Source organism: Hemitrygon akajei, chromosome 21 (assembly GCF_048418815.1).
Source record: "Hemitrygon akajei chromosome 21, sHemAka1.3, whole genome shotgun sequence".
Taxonomy (NCBI): domain Eukaryota; kingdom Metazoa; phylum Chordata; class Chondrichthyes; order Myliobatiformes; family Dasyatidae; genus Hemitrygon; species Hemitrygon akajei.
In genome coordinates, this window is record NC_133144.1 from 51,361,335 (window position 1) to 51,388,044 (window position 26,710).

General features: G+C 39.6%; 1 protein-coding gene across 1 annotated transcript in view; it reads left to right on the plus strand.

Annotated features, from left to right (window-relative positions):
* LOC140714445 (heparan-alpha-glucosaminide N-acetyltransferase) overlaps positions 1-26,710 on the plus strand; it is a 366,646-nt gene that overhangs the window by 333,660 nt on the left and 6,276 nt on the right. Inside the window, exon 16 of the mRNA XM_073025743.1 lies at positions 19,355-19,425. Within this exon, the coding sequence (XP_072881844.1) occupies positions 19,355-19,425 (71 nt within the window). The remainder of the gene's footprint in view (positions 1-19,354; positions 19,426-26,710) is intronic.

Genomic DNA, 26,710 nt, shown 5'->3' on the forward strand with positions numbered 1-26,710 from the left:
CATGATTCCCCTCTCCCTGTACTCTTCCCACTTTCAGTCCACAATAGTGACCCATATCAGAATCAGGTTTATCATCACTCACATGTCATGAAATATGTGTTCTTTTTGTGCTAGCAGTACAGTGCAATCCATAAAATTACCATGGTACTGTGCAAAAGTCTTAGGTGCCCTTGCTATATATGAATGCTTAAGACTTTTTAACAGTACTGTAATTTAGATTGATAGACCAGTGCTGAAGGAATCCTGCAATGCTGAAAGAGATGTCTTTTGGATGAAGCATTCAACAGATGTCATGCCTGTCCTCTCATTAAAGAACTCAAAGGTTGTTATCTGGAGTATAAACAGTTATGGTTAAACTGGACAGGTCACTAGTTTCAGAAGGCACTGAGAGTCAACCACATCATTATGGGTCCGGAGTCACATGTAGGTCAGATTGAATAAAGATGATCAATTTTCTTTCCTCAACAATATTAAAAGTTCAAAGAAAAATTTATTATCAGACTACATGTTGCCATATATAACCCTGAGATTTTTTTGCTGTGGGCATACTTAGCAAATCTATAGAACAGAAACCGTAAACAGGATCTGTAAGCTGTAAACATCAGGAACTGTAAACAAACTGTGCAAGTGCAGTTAATAAATAAATAGCAGTAAATAATCAGCATGAAGTAACAAGATAAAAGAGTCCCTAAATGAGTGTAGTTATCCCCTTTTGTTCAAGAGCCTGATGGTTGAGGGGTAGTAACAGTTCTTGAACCTGGTTAGTTAATTCAGTATGTTTTACGACAGTTATGTAGCTGCATAGTTCTGTAGCTAAAACTAGCTTTCTTTAGAAGTTCATTTATTTCTGTAATTTAATTAACTGAATTTAAATTCCACAGCTACCATGCTGAGTGTTTACTTCATTGTCTTTTGGAGTACTGTGTACAAGTTAGCTGTCACATTGTTTTTCCTTAAATTGCTGTTCTTAGTGTGGCTACCACCTCCTTCTCAATAGCCTGAAAATACTTACTTGACCTTGTGTTTGGTTGTACTATATTACAGCTCAGAGCGTCAGAGTTTGGAGTTCAATTCCGATGTCACCTGTAAGGAGATTGTACATCTTCCCCATGAATGTGTAGGTTTCCTCTGGGTGCTCTGGTTTCCTCCCACAGTCCAAAGACGTACCAGTCAGTAGGTTAATTGGTCATTGTAAACTTTGTAATTAGGCTGGGTTAAATCAATGAGTTGTTGGCAGGGGAGCTCAAAGAGTCGGAAGGACATACTCAGTGCTATATCTTAAATCAGGGGTTCCCAACCTGGGGTCCATGGACTCCTTGGTTAATGGTAAGGCTTATTGGCATTAAAAAAGTTGGGAACCCCTGCTCTAAATAAAATAAAATAATTGTCCTTCCAAATTCTACTTTGGTTTCTAGCATTAGCAATAATGCCATAAAACAAAATTTCTCTGAAGTAATTAGAATAATGACATTATTAAAGGTGTGATTAAGATACAAATTGGTTCTCTGGATTATTCCTCTTACTATATGGGAAGGTTTGAGTAATCTAGGTTGATGGTTTGGTGCAGAGCATAGTGAGCGGTGCATAGTTAAGATGCCATTCTTCTGATGAGATGCTAAACAGAGGTCTCATTAGCCTGTCCTTTGGGGTTAAAGACCCCACAGCACTAATGGACCAGAAATAAGAGTCATTCCTCATCAAGCAAACCCAATAGCACATTAACTCTTAATTCATTCATATGATCTTTGTGGCTTCCCGCTGTGCATAGAATGATGGCTTGCATAGCAACAGCCAAGCACTTCAAAGTTGTTCATTGCATGCAAAGTTCTTTGTGGCTTTTTGAAAGATGAAATAAGCTTAATTATAAAGGTCAGCTTCTATTTTTTGTTGATATTTTCCCGACATGTTATTTTGAGATGTACAAAGATTAAACAGGAATAAATTGTTAATTGGAAATTAAGTTGAAACTAAGGTAGAACAAATGCAAACATCTAGTCATGAGTGGGAAGCTAAAGCCTGGTCTTGTAAAGGTGTCTGTTAAAAGGACAAATATAATTGTGTTTAATTTAGTTAGAAAATAATTTGTAATGTTTTTGGCTTGTGTAGTATTGTGTTATGTTTTGTAGCTACAAAACATTAAACTATTGCAAAGGAAGACTTGAGAGTCCAAAATGTGAGTCTAGCTTTGTGTTTACTTTAAGCGAGGTACTCACATATTACATTCCAGCGTGTTAATGTATGCAATTCACATATTTATACATATAACCCATAATGGATTATTTAAACAAACAAAAGTGCTTAATCAACCAATATAGATATACAAGATTACGCAAATAAAACTGAAATATTAAATACATAACACTCCTACCTGCTTAGCTATAAACTCCAATTCAAATAGAATGCACCTCAATTATATACACAGTATACAATATAACTACTATGTAGACATTCACTGAATAGTCAGTTTTAAATTGTCCTATTCAGGCCGAAAATCGCTGTGGAGGATTTTTTTTTTCTCTTGTGGGATAATATCTTTCCTGACAAGGGGGAATCTCTCTGCTTGACAGGAGCGACTTGTGACTGTGAAACAATCTCAGGTTTTGGGGTCTCCTGTGTGGCGATCGTAGGATTGACTCTGAGACTGCAGGAAGTGGTTCTGATAGTGGTAGCCACCTTTCTTCCTTTTTTTTTCTATTTTGTGCATCTTGATCTTGAGAAGGTGCATTTAGTTCACTGGAGTATTTTCTTAATAATCCTTCCATTGCTCCCTTTATGATCTGATATCTCCTCTTGGTCTCCTCATCCACAACATCATCTGACAAATCCTCTGTTTTTGTATCTCCATTGACTCCACTCTTTTTGGCCTTCCATTCATCCAGCTGAGCTTTGGTCTTTGCAACTGCTTTTACAAGCAGGTTTTTGTCTTCCACTTGAAGTTCATGGAATGGCCTTAATGCATGCAAAGCAGATTTCAGTTGTTTCTACTCACAAAAGCCAAATGCTTCCAACTTTCCTGAAGGTCCTTGAACTCTCATCCAGCTTAAAATTAGAGGCACAGAGATTGGCACCGACACCTGTTTGTCCTCTTTTGGCCAATGGTTCATCATGTTCAACATGGAGACAGTTGTGGCATCATTCAGTATCTTTCCTCATTCATTTTCAATTGACTTTTTTGTGGGGAATGTGAGATGAAAATTCTGGATAGATCTCCAATTAAGTTTAGTTTTCTCAGCTACTCACAAACCCACAATGCTGGTATTCCTGTTTTTACCACTTACATGCCTAATGTGGCTTGTTGTTTGTTGTATTTCACAGTCATGAATGTCATTCCTACAGGAATTAATCTTTTCTCCAAGGAATTATCTTTTCTCCAGTATAAGTTCTTAGTTGGATATCTGCAGGCTTCAGTTTAGTATATATGAAATGCCTCTCAAGCTCATTTTGTGGAATGACTGAATTCCATTTTAATTAATTTGCCATTCACTTCTGGCATAAGTTACAGTGCTTATAAAAAGTATTTACCAATTCCCCACCCCCCCAGAAGTTTTCGTGTTTTATTGTTTTATTAATTCAATTCACTGAATTACAATTAATTTAATTTGGCTTTTTTGACACCGATTAGCAGAAAAAGATTCTTTCATGTCAAAGTGAAAACAGATCTCTACAAATTAATTACAAATATAAAACACAATATAGTTGATTTCATAAGTATTCACCTCCTTTAAAATGACACTCTTAATCATCACTGGTATAGCCAAGTGGTTTTATAAGTCACATAATTAGTTAAATAGAGATCACCTGAGTGCAGTCATAAGAACATAAGAGATAGGAGCAGAAGTAGGCCAATCGGCCCCTCAAGCCTGCTCCGCCATTCAACAAGATCATGGCTGATCCAATCTTAACTCTAGTTTTCACCGAATCCCACAAGGCAACAGTGCCAACCAACAGGGCACCATGCCGCCCATTTTATTTTATTATTCATCCTGCCCAAACCCATGTGATCACCTGGGGAAAAAAAACCGCGTTGCCAATTGAGGAGAAAAAATCTGGAAAATTCCTCTCCGACCCATCCAGGCTATCGAAAACTGGTCCAGGAGATCACATGGCTGATCTAAACCTAGCCTCATGTCCACTTACCTGCTCGCTCACCGTATCCCCTAATGCCATTTTTATTCAGGAAAATGTCTATCTCCGTTTTGAATTTATTGAGTGTAGTAGCTTCCACAGCTCTCTGGGGCAGTAAATTCCACAGCCCCACTACCCTCTGAGTGAAGAAATTTCCCCGCATCTCAGTCCTGGAATGGCATCCCCTTATTTTAAGATTATGCCCCCTAGTCCTAGTTTCGCCCATCATTGGGAACATTCTCCCCGCATCCACCCAATCAAGCCCCTTCACAATCTTATATGCTTCAATAAGATCGCCTCTCATTCTTCGGAACTCCAATGAGTAGAGTCCCAATCTACTCAACCTCTCATCATACATCAACCCACCCATCCCCGGAATTAACCTAGTGAACCTTCTCTGCACTGCCTCGAGAGCCAGTATGTCCTTTCTTAAATATGGACACCAGAACTGCACGCAGTACTCCAGGTGTGGTCTCACCAATACCCGGTACAACTGCAGTAAGACCTCCCTGTTCTTATACTCCATCCCCCTAGCAATAAAAGCCAGCATTCCATTGGCCTTCTTGACCACCTGCTGCACTTGCATTCTAACTTTTTGTGTTTCCTGCACCAGGACCCCCAGATCCCTTTGCACAGAAGCACGTTCCAGTTTCTCTCCATTTAGATAATAACTTGCTCTATTATTTTTCCTGCCAAAGTGCAAGACCTCACACTTGTCAGTATTATATTTCATCTGCCAAATGTCTGCCCAATCACTCAGCCTATCTATGTCTCCCTGCAGGGTTTCAATGTCCTCAGCACTCATTACACTCCCTCCCATCTTTGTGTCATCAGCAAACTTCGATACGTCATGGTGCTTCAATTGATTGTAGTAAAAATACACCTATATCTGGAAGGTCCAACTGCTGGTGAGTCAGTATCCTGGCAAAAACTACACCATGAAAACAAAAGAACACTCCAATCAACTCTGCAAAAAGGTTATTGAAAAGTACAGGTCGGGAGAAAGATACAAGAAAGTTTCCAAGTCACTGAATATCCCTTGAAGTACAGTTAAGTTAGTCATCAAGAAACGGAAAGAATACGGCACAGCTGAAAATCTGCCTAGAGCAGGCTGTCCTCAAAAACTGAGTGACTGTGCAAGGGGGACTGGTGAGGGAGGCCATCAAGAGACTTATGACAACTCTGGAGGAATTACAAGCTTCTGTGGCTGAGAAAGGAGAGACTGCACATACACCAACTGTTGCCCAGGTGGTTCACCAGTTGCAGCTTTATGGGAGAGTGGCAAAGAAGAAGCCTCTGTTGGGGGAAAAACTGACATGAAATCTTGGCTAGAGTTTGCCAGAAGGTGTGTGGGAGACTCTGAAGTCAGCTAGAAGGAGGTTCTATGGTCTGATGAAACCAAAGTTGAGTTTTTTTGGCCACTGGACTAAACACCTCACATCATCAAAAGCACACCGTCCCTACCATGAAGCATAGTGGTGGCTGCATCATGCTGTGTGGATGCTTCACTGCAGCAGGCCCTGGAAGCCTTGTGAGGGTAGAGGGTAAAATGAATGCAGGGAAATCCTGGAGGAAAACCTGACGCAATCTGCAGGAGAACTGTGACTTAGGAAAAGATTTGTTTTCCAGCATGACAATGACCTCAAGCATAAAGCCAAAGGTTCACAGGAATGGCTAAAAAACAAAAGTTAATCTCCTGAAGTGGCTAAGTCAGAGTCTAGACCTCAATTCAATTGAGAATTTGTGGCTGGACTTGAAAAGGGCTGTTCACTCATGACCCCCATGCAATCTGACAGACTTTGAGTAGTTTTGTAAAGAAGAATGGGGAAAAATTGTAGTGTCCAGATGAGCAAAGCTGATAGAGACCTAGCCATACAAATTCAAGGCTGTAATTGCTGCCAAAGGTGCATCTACTAAATACTGACTTGAAGTGGGGTGAGTAATTATGCAATCAACTATTTTGTGTTTAATAATTGTAATAAATTTAGACCAGTTTTTAAGGGGGTGAATACTTATGAAATCATTTATTTTGTGTTTTATATTTGTAATTAATGTAGCTTCTGTACCTTCCAAGAAACACTTCCAAGGTGGGGTGGGGTTGCTTTTTATGGCACAGTATATTGCTTATCTGTTGCTCATTTTCACATTGTAAACCTCAAAGTTACACAGTCCCGTGTTGCTCTCTTCATTATCAGATTTTTCATCAACATTGTGCAGATGAGTGCTCTTTTTGAAACTGCAACTTGACTTTTTATCTTATTCTCTTTCCTGAGTCCATTTATTTTTGTCTGCCCGACATGCTTTTTGTGTGAGTCCCACTTTGTCGCATTTTCTGCAAGTTTCAGCTTTAAACCTGCGTACGTTTGGTGTATGTGATCCCCTGCAACAATGGTAACACAATTTGTTTGGCCAGGCTGACTTCTGTTTAGAAGCTGCAATTTTGACCATACTCCCTTTCATTCCTGACTGCAACTCTATTGCGTCTCTGTATGCTGTTTCCATTGAAATAGAAATCTCAACAGTTAAATGTGAGTTGTGCTTCAGTTAGGAGCTGTTTTTGAATGCTTACTTGCAGGATTTCACAAACTAAATGATCTCTGAGTGCATCATTAAGCCTATTACCGAACTGACAATGATCAGACAACCTTTTCAATTCCGCCATTTACACTGAAATGAACTCGCCTTCCTTTTGATTCTGCCTATGAAACCCAAAGTGTTTTGCAATCAATAATGGCTTCAGTTCTAAATGTTCCTGCATTACTTTGACAATATCAACAAACTTAATTTCTGCTGGTTTGGCTGGAGCAGTCAAACTTTGAAGCAAACTGTGTGTCTTTAAACCCAACAAATTCAGCAAAATTGGTACTTGGTTCTCATTGGCTATTTCATTTGCTTCAAAATATCATTGAATTAGCTCAATATACATACTCCAGTTATCTTTTGTATAATCAAACACATCAATATTTTCAATGTAGCCAACCATTTCTTCTTTTATTTATGATTATTATCACCAGGTACTCACTCTTTATGAACCATGAATTCTTCCGTTTTCTGTCATTTTTGTTAAAAACTTGATTGTGTCTTCCCTTCACACAAACCTGTAATGGATTATTTAAATAAACAAGAATGCTTAATCAACCAACAAATCCACAAGATTACTCAAAGCTGCTTAGACCAATGATGCTTAGAGTAATGCATCCTGGAGACATCCAGCCTGCTTCTGGGAAGGCAGGAGGTGGAGTACTGGTGAGTTTGCCTATCTCTGTCATCATCCAGGACCTCCACTATCCAGGCCATTCTCTCTTCTCACAGCTGGAAGAAGGTACAGAAGCCTAATGTTCCACACCACCAGGTTCAGGAGCACATATTACCCCTCAACCATCAGACTTCTGAATCAGAGTGGATAACTTCACTTACCCCAACACTGAATAGATTACACAACTTGTTGACTCACTTTCAAGGATTCTACACACAGGGTATCAATAGGCATTACTTATTTATTAATTTATTATTATTTTTATATTTGTGCAATTTGTTATCATTTACACATTGGTTGATTGTTCATCTTAGTTGGTGTGCTGTTTTTCTATTGATCCTATTGTGTTTCGTTGTGTTTATTCTGAATGCTGGGAATATGTACTTTGATAATAAATTTGCATTGAACTTTGAACTCTACAATCCTCACTGTCCTGACACCATGGTTCAGCAAGCTGTGCTGGCAGCCCCCTTTCGCCTTCCAGAACCCCACTTCTGATAACCTCTCTGGCTCTCTTCTTAACTCCCAAGCACTAACTCTGGCCCACATCTGCCTTCCTTCCCAACTTTCTACAAAGATTCTGCTTTGCCCATCTTAGATTGTGTGCAATATAATGCAAGTCTTCTTATAAGTTAAATACCTTTGGTTGAACCTTTGATTAGCTAGCTATCCTTCAGTATACGAGTGAGTGATTGTGTGAATGATAACATTGCATTTATATGGGAGTAATCATAACCAAACAAAACATATCAGTGAATTATTTTAATGCTTAATCATTAACCTAGTTTCTGCAACAAGATCTGAAAGTAATGGTGAGATGAGCCAGCAGTTCATGTGAGAAAAATGTTGAACTCCCTGTACTTTTAGAATAAAACCATGGGGTCTTCATTGTATGCTGGGCCACCAGAACTGTGCTTCTGGACACATAGAAATATCAGCTTAGGCTATGGGTGGAGACTTGCAGCCCACACCGGTGGGATTGCAGAGTCTAATTCATGATGAAAATCCCTGTCACGTTCTGTGACAAACTGCAGTCTTTTCTCAGTTTTGTGTCTGAAGCACCGAGTCCTTTATCTTTTATACACATCTGTGCAGCCCTTCACATCGTACGCACTTCAAATCACTACAGCCTTTGATGGATCATAGACAGTAGGATTTTATTTTAAATCGACCTTTCTCTGTTTACCTATACGTAAACAAAGGCTCCCATGTTCCAAAAATTAATGGGTAGTTGGTTGAGATCTGTTCCCTTAAATTGATGAAGCCAATTTTAAGAAAGTGATGATGTAATGATTTATAACCTGCCTCCGGAGCACTTCCTATGTCTACACAGAACGTTTTAACTTGTGCATTGAATCCATCTGAGATTCATTGAAAATTGTGCTGTCTCAGTGGTACTTACAAAGAAGTATACATCCGATGGCAGGCCAGGAAAGAATTCATTACCTTTGTGTCCGCTAGATTACCAGAGCCACAAGGGTACAATAAATACGTTGAGATGGATACTTGCATGCTGATCATTTTCAAGTTCCGGAGGTGAATGGACAGTTTTCTATCAACACTGCTATTGAAGAGAGCAGACCTTTTTTACTTTGAGTCCGGAGAGATTTCAGCAAAACGCTACATTATGCAAACTACAGCAGCAAGTTGTCTAGTAATATAATTGGAGAAAACCTCAATGCTGCATTGATTTAAAACATTGAACAATATGGACAGTTTAGAGAGGGAAATCCAGAGCTTAGGATCAAGGCGTGCAATGGAATTAATTAAATTAAGAATTGGCAAGAGTGTGAATCAGGGGAATGAGGAAACTTGGAAGATTTAGGGCTTTAAGTTCAAGTTTATTGTCATTCACCCGTATACGTGTATACTGTCAACAGAACAATGTTCCTCCAGACCAAGGTGCACAACATAGTACAGGCTATAACACACACAACACAAGGTAATATTACCCCAAATAAATTGGCAATGAATAAAATATATTCCAGAAGATTGACATTTAGCATAAAGTGCATTTGTCGCACAAGTTTAAGAAGTAAACAGTATAATACTGCTGGCGCTTGATAAGTTAGGAGCCCTGGGTGGTGGCAGGGAGTTTAGTCGACTCACAGCCTGGGGGGATGAAGTTGTTTCCCATCCAAAGTCCTTGTCCTAAGGGTATGGTAGGAGATCGAAGAGATTGTGGGATAGATGGAGAGAGAGTGCGAGGCTGGGGAGAAGTTTGAAAACTAAAGAATTATTGAACTAAGGTAAAAAAAAAAGAATTTCTGTCACACTATTTGTGATATTAATTCAATTGTCTCTATGTCTGTGACGTAAATGTATCACCTAACTGTCCATACAATCCTCACTGTTGATGTTGATTGTAGGACTTTTATACTATAGAAAAAAAACTGCTGCAGTAGAGACTTGAAAGATCAAAGCATTGTTGCCCCAATTTATCTATAGAATGGTTGTCCACCTGTAAACTGTGTGCAAATATGAAACTCCGTATTTGTGGACAATTTACCAATGTGTGGAACCCGAGGACAAAAATGGAACTTGGTTACGAGTCAGTTGTACAGAAATCCAATTATGAAAGGCTGATTTACTCTGAACCATGTGTTTAAAATGGATTTAAAATTAATAAATGACATTTGTGAGGATTTCCATATCAAATGGTACCAGCCATGAAATTCAGTTGTGCACATCCTTGTAGTGAGTCAGAATTGTGTCTCCAACATAATTAGTATGTCAGGAAATATGAAATGACACATTTTTGGAGCATTACTAGGGAACTTGGATCTTGTTGTCTTTGGGTCACCTCTGATCAGATACTCACTGGATAACTAGAATTTAATCCCGCAGTGTCAGTCTGGATCGTTGGACCTTTCTCTCTGACCCCATGACCATCTCAAATAATCATGGAATCTCCTAAGATTCCTTCCTTTGATATATGGGCTATTCCTCAACCTCTCATTTGATGTACAACTAATATATAACTAAGATATTTCATCCCACCCCAATTTATGTATGATCCCATGGCATACCTTTTGTTGAATTGTCCAGAGGCCTGTTCTCACTCTATACCTGCTGTACACCCCAAGCCCAATTCTTCCAAATGCTACAGCCTTGTTTCTCTCTCCATAATGGATACCACACCAAATATTTTCCTCCCTATCATGCCCAGAGTCCCAGATTGCTTATGATATTTAAGTTGCTTCCCTCTGGTTACAAGCCGTATAGAGTGCAGAGCTGTTAACTTGTAATGGAAGCTGTGTCCGAGTTCCAGGACATATATACAAAAGATTGATGAGTCCTTGATTGGTGGATTCATTGAGCTCTGGTTGTATCATTTATGTTTGATAAACCATTATTAATGGCAGAGAACTATGTTATTAACATAGCAGTGGTTTTCTTTATTTACCAAATTTTCAAAATAACTTTTCATTAGCCCTCGAGTTCAAAGTAAATTGTATTATCGAAGTACTTGTATGTCACCATATACAACCCTGAGATTCAATTTCTTGTGGGCATACTTAACAAATAATAACCATAACAGAATCAATGAAAGACCACCCAACTTGGGCATTCAACCAGAGTGTAGAAGACAGCAAACTGTGCAAATGCAAAAGAAGAAATGGTAGTAATAAGAAAGGCAATAATTATCGAGAGCATGAGATGTAGAATCCTGGAAAATTAGTCCATTGTTTGTGGGAATATTTCAATAATGGGGCAAATGAAGTTGCATGAAGTTATTCTCTTGGGTTCAAGAGCCTGATAGTCAAGGGGTAGTAACTGTTCCTGAACCTGCTGGTGCGAGTCCTGATGGCAACAGCGAGAAGAGAGCATGTACTGGGTGGTGAGGGTCCTTGAAAATGGATGCTGCTTTCCTGTAACGGTGTTTCATGTAGATATGCTCAATGGATGGGAGGGTTTTACCTGCGATGGATTGGGCTATTTCCACTACCTTCTGTAAGATCTATTCAAAGGCATTGGCGTTTCCATACCAGGCTGTGATCTAGCCAGTCAATATATTCTCCAGTACACATCTATTGAAGTTTGTCAGAGTTTCAGATATCATAGTGAATCTCCACAAACTCCTAAGGAAGTAGAGGCATTGCTATGGTTTCTTTGTAATTGCACTTGTGTGTGGGACCCAGGAGAGGTCCTCTGGAATAATAACACATAGGAATTTAAAGTAGCTAACCATCTTTACCTCTGATTATCTGATGAGGACTAGCTCTTGAATCTCCTGAAGTCTATATCAGCTCCTTGGTCTTGTTGACATTGAGTGAGAGGCTATTGTTATGATACCACAAAGGCAGATTTTCATTCTCCCTCCTATATACTGATTCATCATCACCTTTGATTTCACCAACAGCAGTGATGTCATCAGCAAACTTGAATATGGCTTTGGAGATGTGCTTAGTTACGCAGTCATAAGGGTAAAGCTCAGTTCACTCCTTGTGCAATTGGATCCTGGATTTCCTCACTTGCAGACCCCAGTCAGTTCAGATTGGCAACAGGGTCTCCTCCAGGATCTCCATCAGCACAGGTGTACCGCAAGGCCATGTGCTTATTCCCCAGCTCTACTCGCTTGAGCTCATACAATAAGAGCAATTATGAAGAAGTCACGGCAGTTCCTCTACTTCCTTAGGAGTTTGTGGAGATTCGGCATGGCATCTCAAACTTTGAGAAACTTCTATAGATATGTAGTGGAGAGTATATTGACTGGCTGCATCGCAGCCTGGTATGGAAACACCAATACCCTTAAACAGAAAATTCAACAAAAAGTCGTGATATGGCCCATTCCATTTTTGGTAAAGCCTTCCCCACCACTGAGCCCTCTGCTCCCCTACGTGAAATGCTGTCGCAGGAAAGCAGTGTCCATCATCAGGGACCTCCTCTTCAGGACATATTCTCTCTTGCTGCTGCTATCAGGAAGACGGCATTGGGGCCTCAACACTTGCACCACCAGGTTCAGGAACAGTTACTACCATCAACCATCAGACTCCTCAACCAAAGGGGATAACTTCACTTGTCACATCATTGAAGTGGTCACACAACCAATGGACAAATTTTCAAGGACTCTTCATCTCATGCTCTCGATACTTATAGCTTATTTATTGTTATTATTATTTCTTCTTTTTGTCTTTGCACAGTTGGTTGTCTTCTGCACTCTGGTTGAATATCCTAGTTGGGTGGTCTTTCATTGATTCTGTTATGGTTATTTTTCTATAAATCTATTGAGTATGTTAACAAAAAATGATTTTCAGGATTGTATGTGGTGACATATATGTACTTTGATAATACATTTACTTTGAAATAATAACAAGAAATAAAGGGAATACTCAGCAGGACAAGCAGCATCTCTGGAATGAGAAGCAGATGTACATTTTGGGCTAAAGACTCTTCATCAGAACACTCAGATACTGTCTGGCCTGATGAGTATTTCCAACAGTTTTAGTTCTTATTTCAGACTTACAGCCTCTGAAGTTTCTCCTCATAGCATCCAGTTTTTCAACCCAAGGACTGGATAGGAATTTTACTCTCAGAAAGTGAGGTTATCCCTCCTCCTGTATATTTTACAGTGATTATTTGTACTGCATTGGACTTTGGCCCTCATCATTTCAGGTGCCTAATATCAACATCTTGATCCTCTCAGACTGAAGTATCGTACAAATCAGCTTCTGATTGAAATCCCCCTTGCCCAAATGAAAGTTATAGTCTCAGAATTTAGCCATGAGGCAGTATACTTAACATTTCGAATTGACCAAGTCCATTTTCCCAGAACACTAATCCTTTCAAAAAATCCTTTCAATAATGTCCAGAGAAATTATTGAAATGTTCCAACCTATTTCACATAAAACAGTTGCTAATGTTTTCAGTTTTTATTCTATTGCTTTACAAACTTTCTGAAGAGCCCAGTTATTAAGACACATATGTACGGTGTAAACATGCCCTCTGCCTCTATTCTTCAGAGCCTTGGCAGTTCTACAGATTTCAAACAGGAGCCAAAATGACTAATGGATTCAGGAAATGCATGCATCTCAGATAAATAAGGCAAAAAAGACAGATGTATTTCTGCGAACTAAAATTAGAAAATCCTGCTAATCTTCAGCAAGTCAGGCAGTGACTGTGGAGAGGGAAGCAAAGATAATGTTTCAGGGGAAAGTCTATGAGTGATATCAGACTGGATAGATGAACAGAGTTTCTTCTCTTGCGAAGAAAGCTGTGGGTGAGTTAATGCAATTATGAGATGTCTTGATAATATGGATTCGGAGAAGATGTTCGCACTTGGGGTGAAGAACACAAAAGGTCATCATTGTAAGGTAATTAACAAGAAAGACATCTAGGGATTCAGAAAAAACTGCATTTCTAATGGGAGTTGAAAAGCATTCAGGTTTATTATCCCTGACATACGTTGTGAGATTTGTTGTTTTACGACAGCAGTAAAATTACTACAAGTTATGAAAATAAATGGCATGAAAGATGAATAACATCAGTATACCCCTCAACATCAGGCTCTTGAACCAAAGGGGAAAACAGCACTCAACTTCGGTTGCCCCGTTTTCTGTTCAAGGGCACTGTCGTCTCCATATCAGGCTGTGATGCAGCCAGTCAGTATACTCTCCACCACACATCTATAGGAGTCAAAGTGAGACTGTGTCTGCTGTAGACCTGTTGTGGAACATGCTCCCACAAATATGATTGAGGTGTTGATACATTTAAGGGGAGGCTGTACAAGCAAATAAGAAGGAAGGGAACAGAGGAGCTTGCTGATAGACTTGGAAGATGAGAAACAGGAACAGTCTTGACTGGAGCATAAATACTGTCAAGGACTTGGACTGAATGTTCTGCCTCTGCATCCTATGTCTTAAGTTAACCTTAAACTCTGGCTTTTCCTTCCTTGTGTCCCCCACCCCCTCAATGCCCTACCACCTTACCCTGGGGATTCAATAACTGATTGCATCTTTCCCAAAGTTCAAAGTACAAAGCTCAAAGTAAATTTATTATCAAAGTACATATGTCTCCGTATACAATCCTGAGATTCATTTTCCTATGGGCATTCACAGTAGGGAGAAAGAAACACAATAGAATCAATGAAAAAAAGCTACACACAAGCAAAGATGGACAAATGACTAATGTGCAAAAGATGACAAATTGTACAAATACAAAATAAAAACAATATAATAATACATAAATAAGAAATAATATTAAGATCATGAGTTGTAGAGTTCTTGAAAGTGAAATCAGATTAATGTCGGGCTGAGTGAAGTTATCCTCTATGTTTTAGGAGCCTGATGGTTGAGGGGTAATAACTGTTCCTGAACTTGGTGGTGTGGGGCTTAAAGCTCCTGTACCTCTTTCCTGATGGCAGCAGTGAGAAAAGAGCACGGCCTGGATGGTGGGATTCTTTCACCTTAATCTTAATGAAACTCCTGCCCAAACAACCAATAGCCCACAATTGATGTCTATTTCTCTTCCCCAACACGCTCCCAGCTCCAGATCTCTTGAACTTTATCATTCATTGATAGAATTCTGGGAGTAGAGGCCTTTTGCACTGTAAGTCTAACTCGGCAAAAGGCATGGGTCCCATTGAATTTGCAAGCTGTAGGGCCAGAAACAAAGAGTTTGTTCCTCACCCCTAGGTGACTGTTTAATGCACATTTTCAGGCATTATCCAAACTATTGGCCATAATCTGAACATGCTTACACAGTTTCTGCTGCATTCATTGAAGTTCTACCCCTTGGATGTAAAAACTTTTCCAGCAGTTATGGATTTCAAAGATCCCATGGCACTATGTGTAACTGGGTACTCCTGATATCCTTGTTAGAGTTCTTCATTTGAAAGCTGGCTTTTCATCCTGCTGCTGTTCATGAGATCTGCACAATTACACAACGGTAGAAACAATTCCCTGGGGGGTCACTGTACCTTTATATGCGGAGTGTTTTTAAAATTTTGATGAAATGCTTTATTAAACCTAGTCTTATTTTCTGAATTGAAATTGTAGGGTCTGTCAGGAAATAATTGAAATAAATAATTGTTCGACTGAAGATTTAATTACAGAATGGTTCTTGCTAATCTGTCAACGCCCGCTTTCAGATCCTCAACCTCATGAAATATGGCCTGGTGTCTTATTATTGGCTCATGTCACCAGCTGTGATCCTTGTCACTAATGTCAACCAGCAGCACGAGGAAAGAATCAAGCCTATTTCTCTTATAAGGCAATGCCAGAATGACTGGAGTAGGCAACATAATTGAAAATATGACAGAAGGCACTTTAACCAACTGATTTGAATTTTTCTTGAAGAACATGAGAATTGTATGATCATCCGTAATCAATTATGCAAGGCCATTGACATCACTCATGGGTTAATTGTTATGTACTGGTGTGATTTCCGGGTCAATAGTTGTTTTTGAAAACTCTTCCAATTTTACTGTCAGTTACATTATTTCAGCATCAGCTTGAGTCGGTGCTAACTCAGTTTTATTACATCTCTTCAATGTTACAGACAATGAATTCATCTGAAGCTAAAGACAGCAGCAGTCACTTTCCACAGCATGATCACTGAGACAGGGAATGAGTAGATTAACAAGTGACCCACTCTTGTGGATTTTTCCTGTACGTCGAGTTTTGACATACAGTTTCCGAATAGGGCAATGGGATCTTTGGATGTGTTGGGAACGGTGGTTAAATAATTAAATGAGTTCGGAATTAAAGATCTGCCATTGTTGTTATAACAATTTTGTGTAGGTTACTCTGGATTTCCAGCATCTGCAGAGTTCTTGTTAAAATCCAGCTAATTTCTTAGGAAAGAAAATTTGTCATCTTTATTGGAATGATTCTGGACCCATTTTGCAATACAATATACCATCATAGGAAACCATGTGGTACATCCAGTGTAAACTGACTCGAAGTGCAATCCCTATATAGTAATCTATTCTTCCATTCCATCAATTCTCCCCTCCCTCCCAGGTTCTACAATTAAGAGCAGTTAACAATGGCCAATTTTACTTACAAACCAGCGTATCTTTCGGAGCTACTATTGAAATCAAGGCATAGCTGCCTTCTGAATTGGCCAATCAGGGGCCAGCTAGGGGTGAACACTAAATACCAGCCTGGCCAGTAATTTCCGGTTTGAAACATGATGCTGACAACAAAGCAACAGTCGATTTTTACCCCTTTGTTTATGGCATGTGGACACCAGTGATTGGGTCAGCATTTATTGAACTGAATGGCTTTCTGGTACTCTTGAGAGGGCAGATAAGTGTCAGTACATGTTAGTGGTTTGGATACACAGAAAGGCCAGACTAAATAAAGGCAATAGATTTTCTTTATCTAGGGATTTTTCAACAATCAAGTGATTTAATCCAGATTCATTATATTAACTGGTCTGACACTCTGGGTTACTAGTTCACTGACATAGTCACCATGCTGCCATTGGTTTTCCCAAAGTGAGGAGCTTAAACCCAGACCTTCTGCATTTTGTGCAGGGACCTCCAACATGATGTCTGGCTGACTGCAATTGATGGGATGACAGGACTATATGTGTTGGGTTTGTGTCAAGTTGGTGTGAAAAGGACCAATATTCTTCAACATGATAAATCAAGTAACTCCTTATAAGTCAGAATTAAATACAGTTCCTTATAAATAAAAGGTTTGTGGAGGCTCTTTAATGCAGGGCCAAGTGGCCTATTCTCCACACCCAGGAGAATTGGATTAGGTCCAGAGAGTGAGAATTGGATTAGGTCAGGTGGCAAAACAGGTGGTGCCTGATACAAATTCCCAGTGGTTGGGATTTGATTACCAGTGATGGACTCGGATTGGTAAGGTGTGTCCAGACTCTATTTCCATATCTGAGCTGATCTCTAATATGGTGCCATCTGAGTTTTTGTTGACTCTGGGGGGCGGGGAAGAGAACCAATTTATATCCTGATGAGCAGGGAAGAGGCTGAAGTAAGCATTGTTGCTTCTCATGGCGCACACAAAATGCTGGAGGAGCTCAGCAGGTCAGGAGGCATCTATGGAAAGGAGTAAACATTCGATGTTTTGGTACGAGGCCCTTCATCAGGACTGGAAGGGAAGGGTGTACTCTTTATTTCTCTCCATTGATACTGCCTAACTTACTGAGTTCCTCCAGTATTTTTGTGTATTACTCTGGATTTCCAGCACCTGCAGGATCTCTTGTCTTTATTGTTATCAGTATGGGCTGTTTAGATTGAATGGCCTGTTTGTTTTTTGGGCTGAGGAACTATGGTTTAAATGTCATTCAGAAAGTACAATATTTTATTCTTGTATATACGCACAGTAATTTACCACAAAGATTGCTCATTTCATTTAAATAGTTTCTACAGTGCCCAGAAGGATGTGACTAGTGGAATATAATTTGCTTATAGTTAGAGTAGTTACTTAAAGATCAATATCAATAAGGATCGGTTTTCAGCAAGGGATTTCTACCTCTTACAGTTGTTGCCAAAGCTTTATCTATCTGTAAATATACAATGAAACACTGTCATTCATGTTGCAAAAGTGCATCTCTACCCCAACAGTTAATATCTGACCTTGAACTGAAAGGTTTGTTTTAAACTGGTGTCTATGCCTAAGCAAACCAGTGTCTCAGTGGATTTGCTCATCTTTTCCAAACCTGACTAAACCCCAAATACAAATTAAAGATCAAAATCTGACAACGGAATTAAACAGTCTGGCCTTCCTGACTCATCCATGCAAAAGGACCCTGAGAAATGTTAACAATGTCCAGAACAACCCAGAGGGGAACCTGAGGGTGGATTTCTTCACTCCGAGGGTGATAAGAGTGTGGAACGAGCCGTCAGCGGAAGTGGTGGATGCGGGTTCAATTTTCAACATTGAAGAGAAATTTGGATAGGTACATGGATGGGAGAGGTATAGAGGGCATGGTCCAGGTGCAGGTCGATAGGACCAGACTAGGACTGGAGCTGGGTAGGGAGTACACCGTGCTCCCTGCTTCCAATATTTAGTTCTAATTAAATAGCCAGAATTCCACCTCATCATAGTGAAGCCACACTGCCTGCGGGAGGCTAAAGATGAATTCTGCACTATTACCTAGAATGCAGTTCATGGGAGCACACGCCATGCATAAACTGACTTGCTCATTTCCCATCTAGCAATTAAGACCACATCTCAGATGTGCTTCTTTTGTTCTAGTTTGTGAAACAGCTTTTTAAATGTGGGTATTACATCTTTTTAAGAAAAGATATTGGATTCCAGATCTTATTCCTGCATTGTCCAAGTCTGAGTTTTCCAGAATGCTAGACTATGACCGTGCTTGTATACTTTAAATACAGGCAGTAAGTGGGATGCAGTAGATTTGTCTTTGAATGTACATGTATTTGTTTAACTTGTGACCTCTTTGCCCTTTGGCATTCAGGTAGGAGGTTCAGGAGCTTTGGGTCTTACACTACAGGTTAAAGAACAGTTATTACTCTTCAATCATCAGACTCCTGAACCAGCATAGATAACTTCACTAGCCTCAACACTGAACTGCCACTTTCAAGGATGCTCAGTTCATGTTCTCAATATTATTTATTGATTATTATTATTATTATTATTGTATTTGTACAGTTTGTCTTTTGCACATTTGCTGTTTGTCCTTGTTTGTTTGTGTGTAGCTTTTCATTGATTCTTTTGTTTTTCTTTGTATCTACTGTGAATACCCACAAGAAAACATATTTCAGGGTAGTAAGTGGTGATATATATGTACTGGATGATAAATTTACTACAAACTTGAACTTTTGATAAGTTTCAGTTTGAAGATTTACTCTGTATGTAATTTTTATAAAGGATATTCCTTTATAAAAGCAAATGAAGCTTTGTTTTTCATTTTTCAATGACTATCTACAGGATTAATACAAATGTTTATTGTAAATATTGCTGCAGACTTCTATTCTTTTATTTCTCATTCCATGTACTTAGGGATTCAATAAATGTTTACTTCCTGTGCTTGCAGGGAATAATATCAGCGGTCCTAACAAAATGCAGCAGGGAGGAAGGATTCATCCCTGTCAATAAAAATCTTTGGTAAGTGCTGTTTAAACATTCTGAGAAAAGAGACTCCACTAAAAATAATCAAATATGAATCCTTTAATTTGATGCATTTAACATGTAGCTTACATAGTTTCGCATTCTGCTCAGAACAAAAGAAAGTTGTTGTTACATTAATTCCTACCACACATTGAAAATATCTAAAATTGTGCCAAATAGGCTACAGTGTGGTGATGGTTGCAACTTGGGTAAATGCAGTAACCATTCTTATGTGGAGTGTGATCTCATTAACAATGATATGAATGGTCTGTATGTTGCCGGCTGGGGATATGATATTTGATATCGTATTTCTGGGAAGGTGGAACATTGCTTTAATTCAATATCTGAAGGGTGATAATTAATCTGTCATAAATTTATGTGAATGCCGGTCTGCATTATATGATCTTTACTGTTGTCACCCTTTGAGGATGTAACAAATAGAATGGATAAAGGGAAAGCAGTGTCATTCATATCACAAAGATTCCATTTGTTTTATGTTCATTCAAAGAGTGTTGGGTTCATATGCTGGGCCAGCGCTTAATTACCTTTTGTGAAGGTGGTGATGAGCTTCCCTCGGGATGACAGCAATCATTGAGATGATCTTCCTACACCCTCCACAGCTTAAAACATGTTAAATTTCTATTGTTTCCAGTTTTGATTGAAAGAGCATCGACTTGAAAGGTTCATGTTTTTATTCTCCACAACTGCTGACTAGCCTATTGAATATTTCCAGAACTTTTTATTCTATTGTAATGTAATCAGCTTGTTTCTGCTCAGCCCCAAAGACCAATCTTTTCCAAGGGCTCCAATGGTGTACTACAATTTGCAACCGGCTTATTTGAGGATCGTGATTCAGTGAGCAATATTTCCATTATCAGAATATTATGTGCTTGTGACATCCTCTCAGAAAAGTCCTCCAGCTTTATGGCCTTGGGGCTAAAACGGCCCTAGATGTCTGGCATTTAGACACTACAGTGACAGGAAAGGAGTCATGGGTGGGGGGGATCTGGGTTCTAAAATATGGGGTGGTATGGCTCCTGTCAAATTGAATGGATGCTTTTGAGAACCTGGCTGTTGGATCGGGATGGTTTGTGGCCCCTGTCCACAATCTCAGAGCAGTGAGGATGGAGAGCATGGTGTATCTGAGATCATGATACATGGACCAATTAATTTGGGACTCATGGATAGATTGCAGGAAATGGGAATCGGGTTAGCTTGCTGGCTTAGTGAGGGAGTGCATCTGCTCCTCCTAACTTTGCCTATGTTTGCTTAGAATTCCATCCAAGGCAAGTAATGCTAACCACATGATCTGGGAGCATCAGCGAGTTGTAATTTGCCTCTGAAATTAATGTACTGGAGGTACTTAACTAGATAAACTTGGAATTCGTTGTAAAAGGGCTGTTTCTTCACTTGGTGATGTCCGTGCACTTTGTTTACCTGTACTGTAACTGAAAGTACTACTATGTTCTACATTCGATTACTGCTTTTCCCTTTGGTTTACCTTAATGTACTGTGCATACAGTACGTTTACAATTATCTGTATGGATGGCATGTAAAACAACATTTACCACATACAGTATCTCGGTATATGTGACCATAATAAATCAATTCCCATTTACTCGAATGCTTCACCCATTCTCCCAATATTATTATTTGATCTGCAAAACTTGACACTCTTTTCATCCCACTCTCAGTGAATGAGTTCTCCATATTCAAGATTGTATTATTTCTTAATTTAAAGTAATGATCCTGAAAGTATATTTTTGTGTAAATACAGAATGCCAAAGCTATGTACATTTTTGGTGAATAGCAGCTCTTCATGTTCACAGAAGGTACACACTGTAGTGTAATTACCATGGAGCATTCATTTCCAACTTTGTTTCAATGTTACAGATTAACAAGTCATTATTGAAGATAGAACTTAGAAATTAGCAGGTCGCAACTGCAGTTATTACCAAACAGATAATTTGTCTGTACAAATTTTGCATTCTGTGCTGTTCCATGTACTTGACAAAATAAGCTTGCTAATTTTCACTCAAGCTTGTGAAGCAAATCATTTCAAACTCTCAATATATGAAAGGTAAAGGAAATTCACATGCAAAATTAACCAAATTAGCTTAAGCAACTAATAGTTCACAACTCAAAATATTAGCATATGCAATTTTCTCTAAATCTAAATCTGCTTGGACAGTAAGAATTGTTTTAACAAACAATATTTTTAAAACTTTCTTTTCCTGTCATTTGCAAATGAGGAGACTGCTCAAGAACCTTGACTTCTTACCTGCTATATATTAATGAGGTTGTGACTAAAGCAATTATATTTTTCTATATAATTAAGGTGCTACTGGTGCTGTGCTTACAGTGGTCAGTGGGAGGAGAGTTGAGCAGATTGGGTATGAGACTGAAAGGGAAAGAATTTCTTCAGACTAAACACAGATCACTAATAACTTTTGATGTCTGCTGCACTTAAAATGCTGCAGATTGGTTTGCTGTGATTCTGAGGGAAATAAAACTAAACAACACTTAAGATGTGGAATGAGCTGCTAGTGCAAGTGGTGTATGTGAGATCAATTTGAACACTTAAGAGAAATTTAGATAGGTACATGAATGGTAGGGGTATGGAGGGCTATGGTCCAAGTGCAGGTAGATGGGAGTAGGCAATTCAAATGGTTTGGTATAGAATAGAAGGGCTGAAAGACTGTTTCTGTGCTATATTTTTCTATGACTTTCTAACTCTATCAGCTTAGGTCAGTTGTGAAGACAGAAAATATGACCTGAACCACAAAAACAATCAAATCCAGTAATGAATTCCTCAAGCTATTGTATTATGCTTTTTAAGGAGTCGGAAGTATTACTATGCATCAGCTCATCAGAGTGCAGATATCACCAAATTTGCTCAATTTATTAAAGATAATTATTCCTAATATCTGACCCAGGCAAGTCAACAATCTGCAAGTATAAATTAAATTCTTAAATAAAGTGGAAGCAACTCAAACATTAAACAAGTGCCCAGGCAGTGTACACAGCAAAGAGTTTAGCATTTGCATCAACACCAGTTATTGGCCCATTCTCAGAGGGGAGAATCCAAGAAGTTGCAACCCTGTCCAAGTGAGAAGACTTTCTGTACCTAATTAAAGTGGTCACTGAGTGTATATCTGTGGTCTTCTGCTGTAGCCCATCCACTTTAAGATTTGATGCGCTGTGTGTTCAGAGATGCCCTCCTGCATACAACTGTTGTTACGCATGGTTATTTGAGTTACTGTCTCCTTCCTGTCAGTTTGAACCAGTCTGGCCATTCTCCTTTGACCTCTCTCTTTAAAAAGGTGTTTTTGCCCGCTGACCTGCCAGTCGCTGGATAATTGTTGTTTTCACACCATTCTCTGCAAACTCTAGAGATTGTTGTGCATGAAAATCCCAGGAGATCAGCAGTTTCTGAGATACTCAAACTGCCACGACTGGCACCAACAATCATTCCACAGTCAAAGTCCCATGGATCGCATTTCTCTCCTGTTCTGATGTTTCATCCAAACAATAACTGAATCTCTTAACTATGTCTCCATGCTTTTATGCATTGAGTTTCTGCCACATGATTGACTGATTAGATATTTGCATTACTCTGCAGGTATACCTAATAAAATGTATATGTGAATCTATTTGTTTTTCATATCTTAGTTTTTTAAATGATTGGCATTTTCAGCTAAAATTAAAACATCCTTTGTGATAAGGGTCTGTTGGAAACCTTTTATCCTGACTTGATCTCAAAGCAGTGCTGCAGCATAGTGTACTAATCAAATTCGGTTTATTTTAGTGGGTGAATTTACAATGCACAAAAGGCAAGTGTGGATTCATTGTACATTGGAGAAGACTGAGAGAGGATAGAGCAGGGGGAGAACACTGATGGATCAGGGAGGAGGAAAGAGGGGGAAAGAGGCATGAGCGATGGGAAATGGAGGTGGAGAAGAGGACAGGAGGAAATGATGGAGTAGGGCAGGGAAAGAGGATGGGAAATGGGCTGGAGAATTTTGCGGGGGGAAGGATGTAGAAAATGGTAGGGGAAGAGAAAGTGGAATGGGGAGAGGAAAAGGGATGGGGCAGATGGAATGTTTTGGGGAATTGGGCAGGGGAAGGGAAGGGGAATGGAGCAGGTAAAAGATGGGGAACGGAGCAGGTAAAGGATGGGGAAGGGGTAGTGGCAGGATAGAGATTAAGGCAGAAGAGAGAAAGAGGAACAGGGCAGGGAGAGTATTTGGAGAATTGGATGAGGGAAGAGGAAAGGGAATGGGTCAGTGAGTGGATGGGAAATAAGGATGGGGAAGGGCCAAAGGTAAAGGTAGAGGAAGACTCCCCCTTGCCCTGTTCCTCTTTTTCTCCCCTGCCTACTTCCCTATGTTTGTGGAATTGGACAGGAGAGTGAAAGGGGAATGGGGCAGGAAGAGGACGGGAAAAGTGCAGCAGGAGAGGATTGAGGGTGGAGGAATTGGAAAGGATTGGGGGGGAGGGAATAGCACAGTAATGTCAACAAATACCAAGGGTACGGAAATAGAGTTTTACCAATGGGAGCATCACTGTGCTTCTCTTTGAAAGATTAAAATGAGAACATAATGACACCGATTGATCAGAACATTAAGTGATTTGGAAATAAAGGTGGCTCTCTGCCAATGATCTGAGCACTGCAACTCATTAAAATAATCACTCCTGATCTTTGTTGTTTATTCATTTTCATCCTTGATTGAAATTATTTTGCATACATTATCATCTGTTGGAAACCACAGTATGTTGTGTTGTTCATTGATTATCTGCCTTTTGACAAACTTGAGATGCAGCAGGGGGCAACAATATATTTCCTTTCAATGTCAGTTTTCATTAGTGGTCAGGGTATGATTGGAGAAGCAGACAGTGACAGTTAATGCACTTAAATACTGTGCTGATCTCATATTTCAGTGATCCGAAAGAGAGCTTTTCTCTTTTCATGACCCCCATCCATGGAAATATTGTTATCACTGTGAATATTCTATTAGTAACCAATGATTGTAACAAAGGAGTTGATTACTGCTGGCACTCTCTTCCAACCATCCCTCAATTCAGGTTCATCTTCAATGGCATTTATTACTTCAGCTCTTGATGCCCTACAATCTGAGTCCTCTCCTCAACTTCTCAACCCCACCTCCCCCCACCCATCAACTTTCTGCCTCCAAAATAATTTATAAAATGTATTTCTCTGAGCACACTTTTGGCCATCTGCCTTCATTTCTCCTTTTGTAGTTCAGAGCGAAGCTGATAATGCTGCTCTTAAAAATACCTAAAAACAACTTGTATACTGTATCCCCCCCTTTTTTCTCTCTGTCCGTCTCTCTGTCTCATATTATGTAAAACGTATTTATTACAGCTATACTTATTCTGTATATAAATGCAAGTATTTGTTTGATGGTTAGTACTTGGATTTGTGTTCACAGTACTAGGTCACACTCCAGTGTAGCACTGAGGAAACTTTTTCCTCAAAGTTCTGTAATATTCTAAATTATTTTCCATATTTTTAAAGTTTGGGAGGTAGCATTTTACCTTAAGTTCACCTTACTGAAACTGTAAGCAGCTAAATGCACAATTTAGTTAGGAACTAAGTGACTATCTGAGACAGCTGTTTGTATGTTAAACTGCTATTGGGTCTCGTGTACTTCTGTGGACAACCAACTGAATCAGAAGAGGTCAAGATTTCACAATTTTTTTTGTTTAGTTGCAAAGTCAATAGTGTTGATCAAAGTTCTGGTTATCATTAGATTTTCTTAATGGATATCTGTAAAATAGAAAGAACCAGTTGGTGCTTTCTTCCCGATAACACCAAAGACACAGTGTCTGTGTTCATCAGCTCTTGTGTCATATTTCCATACATGCGGGCATGGACTGCTCTGCTGCCATTGCAACCTGTCATCTTCTTTTCTCTAGTCATTTCCTTGGTGTTGAGGGTGACTTAGCCCCAGGGCTCTTCTTTGAACATTGAAGTGGCTGATGAGGCAAATGTGGAATCTGCAGACTCTAACACAGTGGTCCCCAACCACCGGGCCGCAAAGCATGTGCTACCGGGCCGCGAGGAAACGACAGCTGACTGCAGCCGACAACTGCACTGCAGCTGACTCATATTGTTTCATACTGCCAAATCATATCGTTTCCTTGCGGCCCGGTACCAGTCCGCAGCCCAGTGGTTGGGACCACTGCTCTAAAGGAGCAGCTGGGTGGTTGGGTAGCAAGGGGACCGATTCTTATAGAGTGTCTTCTGAACTTCCTGCAAAAAGACTCATTCCTCAATGCCTTTCTACATGTGCATGCTCCATTTTAATCTGTCTGGAATCAGGAATTCCCACTGCTGAGGATATTGCGTGTCTTCAAAGAAGTTTTAAGAACATCCTCGAAGTGTTTTTCTTCTGTACTCTTGGTATTTTTCTGTGATGACACAGTTCAGGGTTGAGTTGCAGTGTAGATGTTGCCTCCGTTTTACTGTGATCACAATGTCCCCTCCCAGAGAAACATCTCCGAGTTATGCTTATTTGGCCACGTTGAGCAGGTCACTTAATTCTAAACACCAGAATTCCAAAAAGCTGTCTATTTCAAACTCTGGGAAGAAATTGCCAGCCAGACAGTGGAGAAGGTTCAAGGCCTCCTTTAATTCCTGGAAAACCTGAGCCCATGACTGTTTGATATGCTGACAGGGCCTTTAGGATGGCATTGAGAGCTTCAGTTCCATGCATCCAGAGCACTCAGAAGCCCAGCATAAATGGTGGACGGATTCAACCACTTCACAAGCTGGCGACGCACCTACCCATCCCATCTGGTAGGTCATTTGGAATGGTCTGTGGTCCCCACTTTATCAGTTATCTCACAACCTGAAAAATTGGAGTGGAATCAAATCATCTTTGATCCCAAGAGAATGTGAACACTCAAATTCAAAGTGAAAAGTGAATACCATCAGTTTGTCAATGCTACTGTAATGCTTTCTGTTTCATGTCATGCAAGGAACCACTGTTTTAAAAAAGGCAAGCTTTTGTCTTATCCTTTGTATTTGTGTGAAGCAGAATCTAGCAAGATGCTGATTTGTCTCTGATGTCTCGAAATTCATGAATGTGGCCGTAGTATTTTGTTACTATTCTCATAGGAATGGTCTGTGTGGTACGTGTGGAGTGGATATTACCATATTTGGAGAATCTAGAATAAAGTATAAGACAGTCACTAATAAATCCACTGGAGCATTGAGCAGTGGTTTTGTGTTTTACTGCGAGTCTCTTCCTTTATT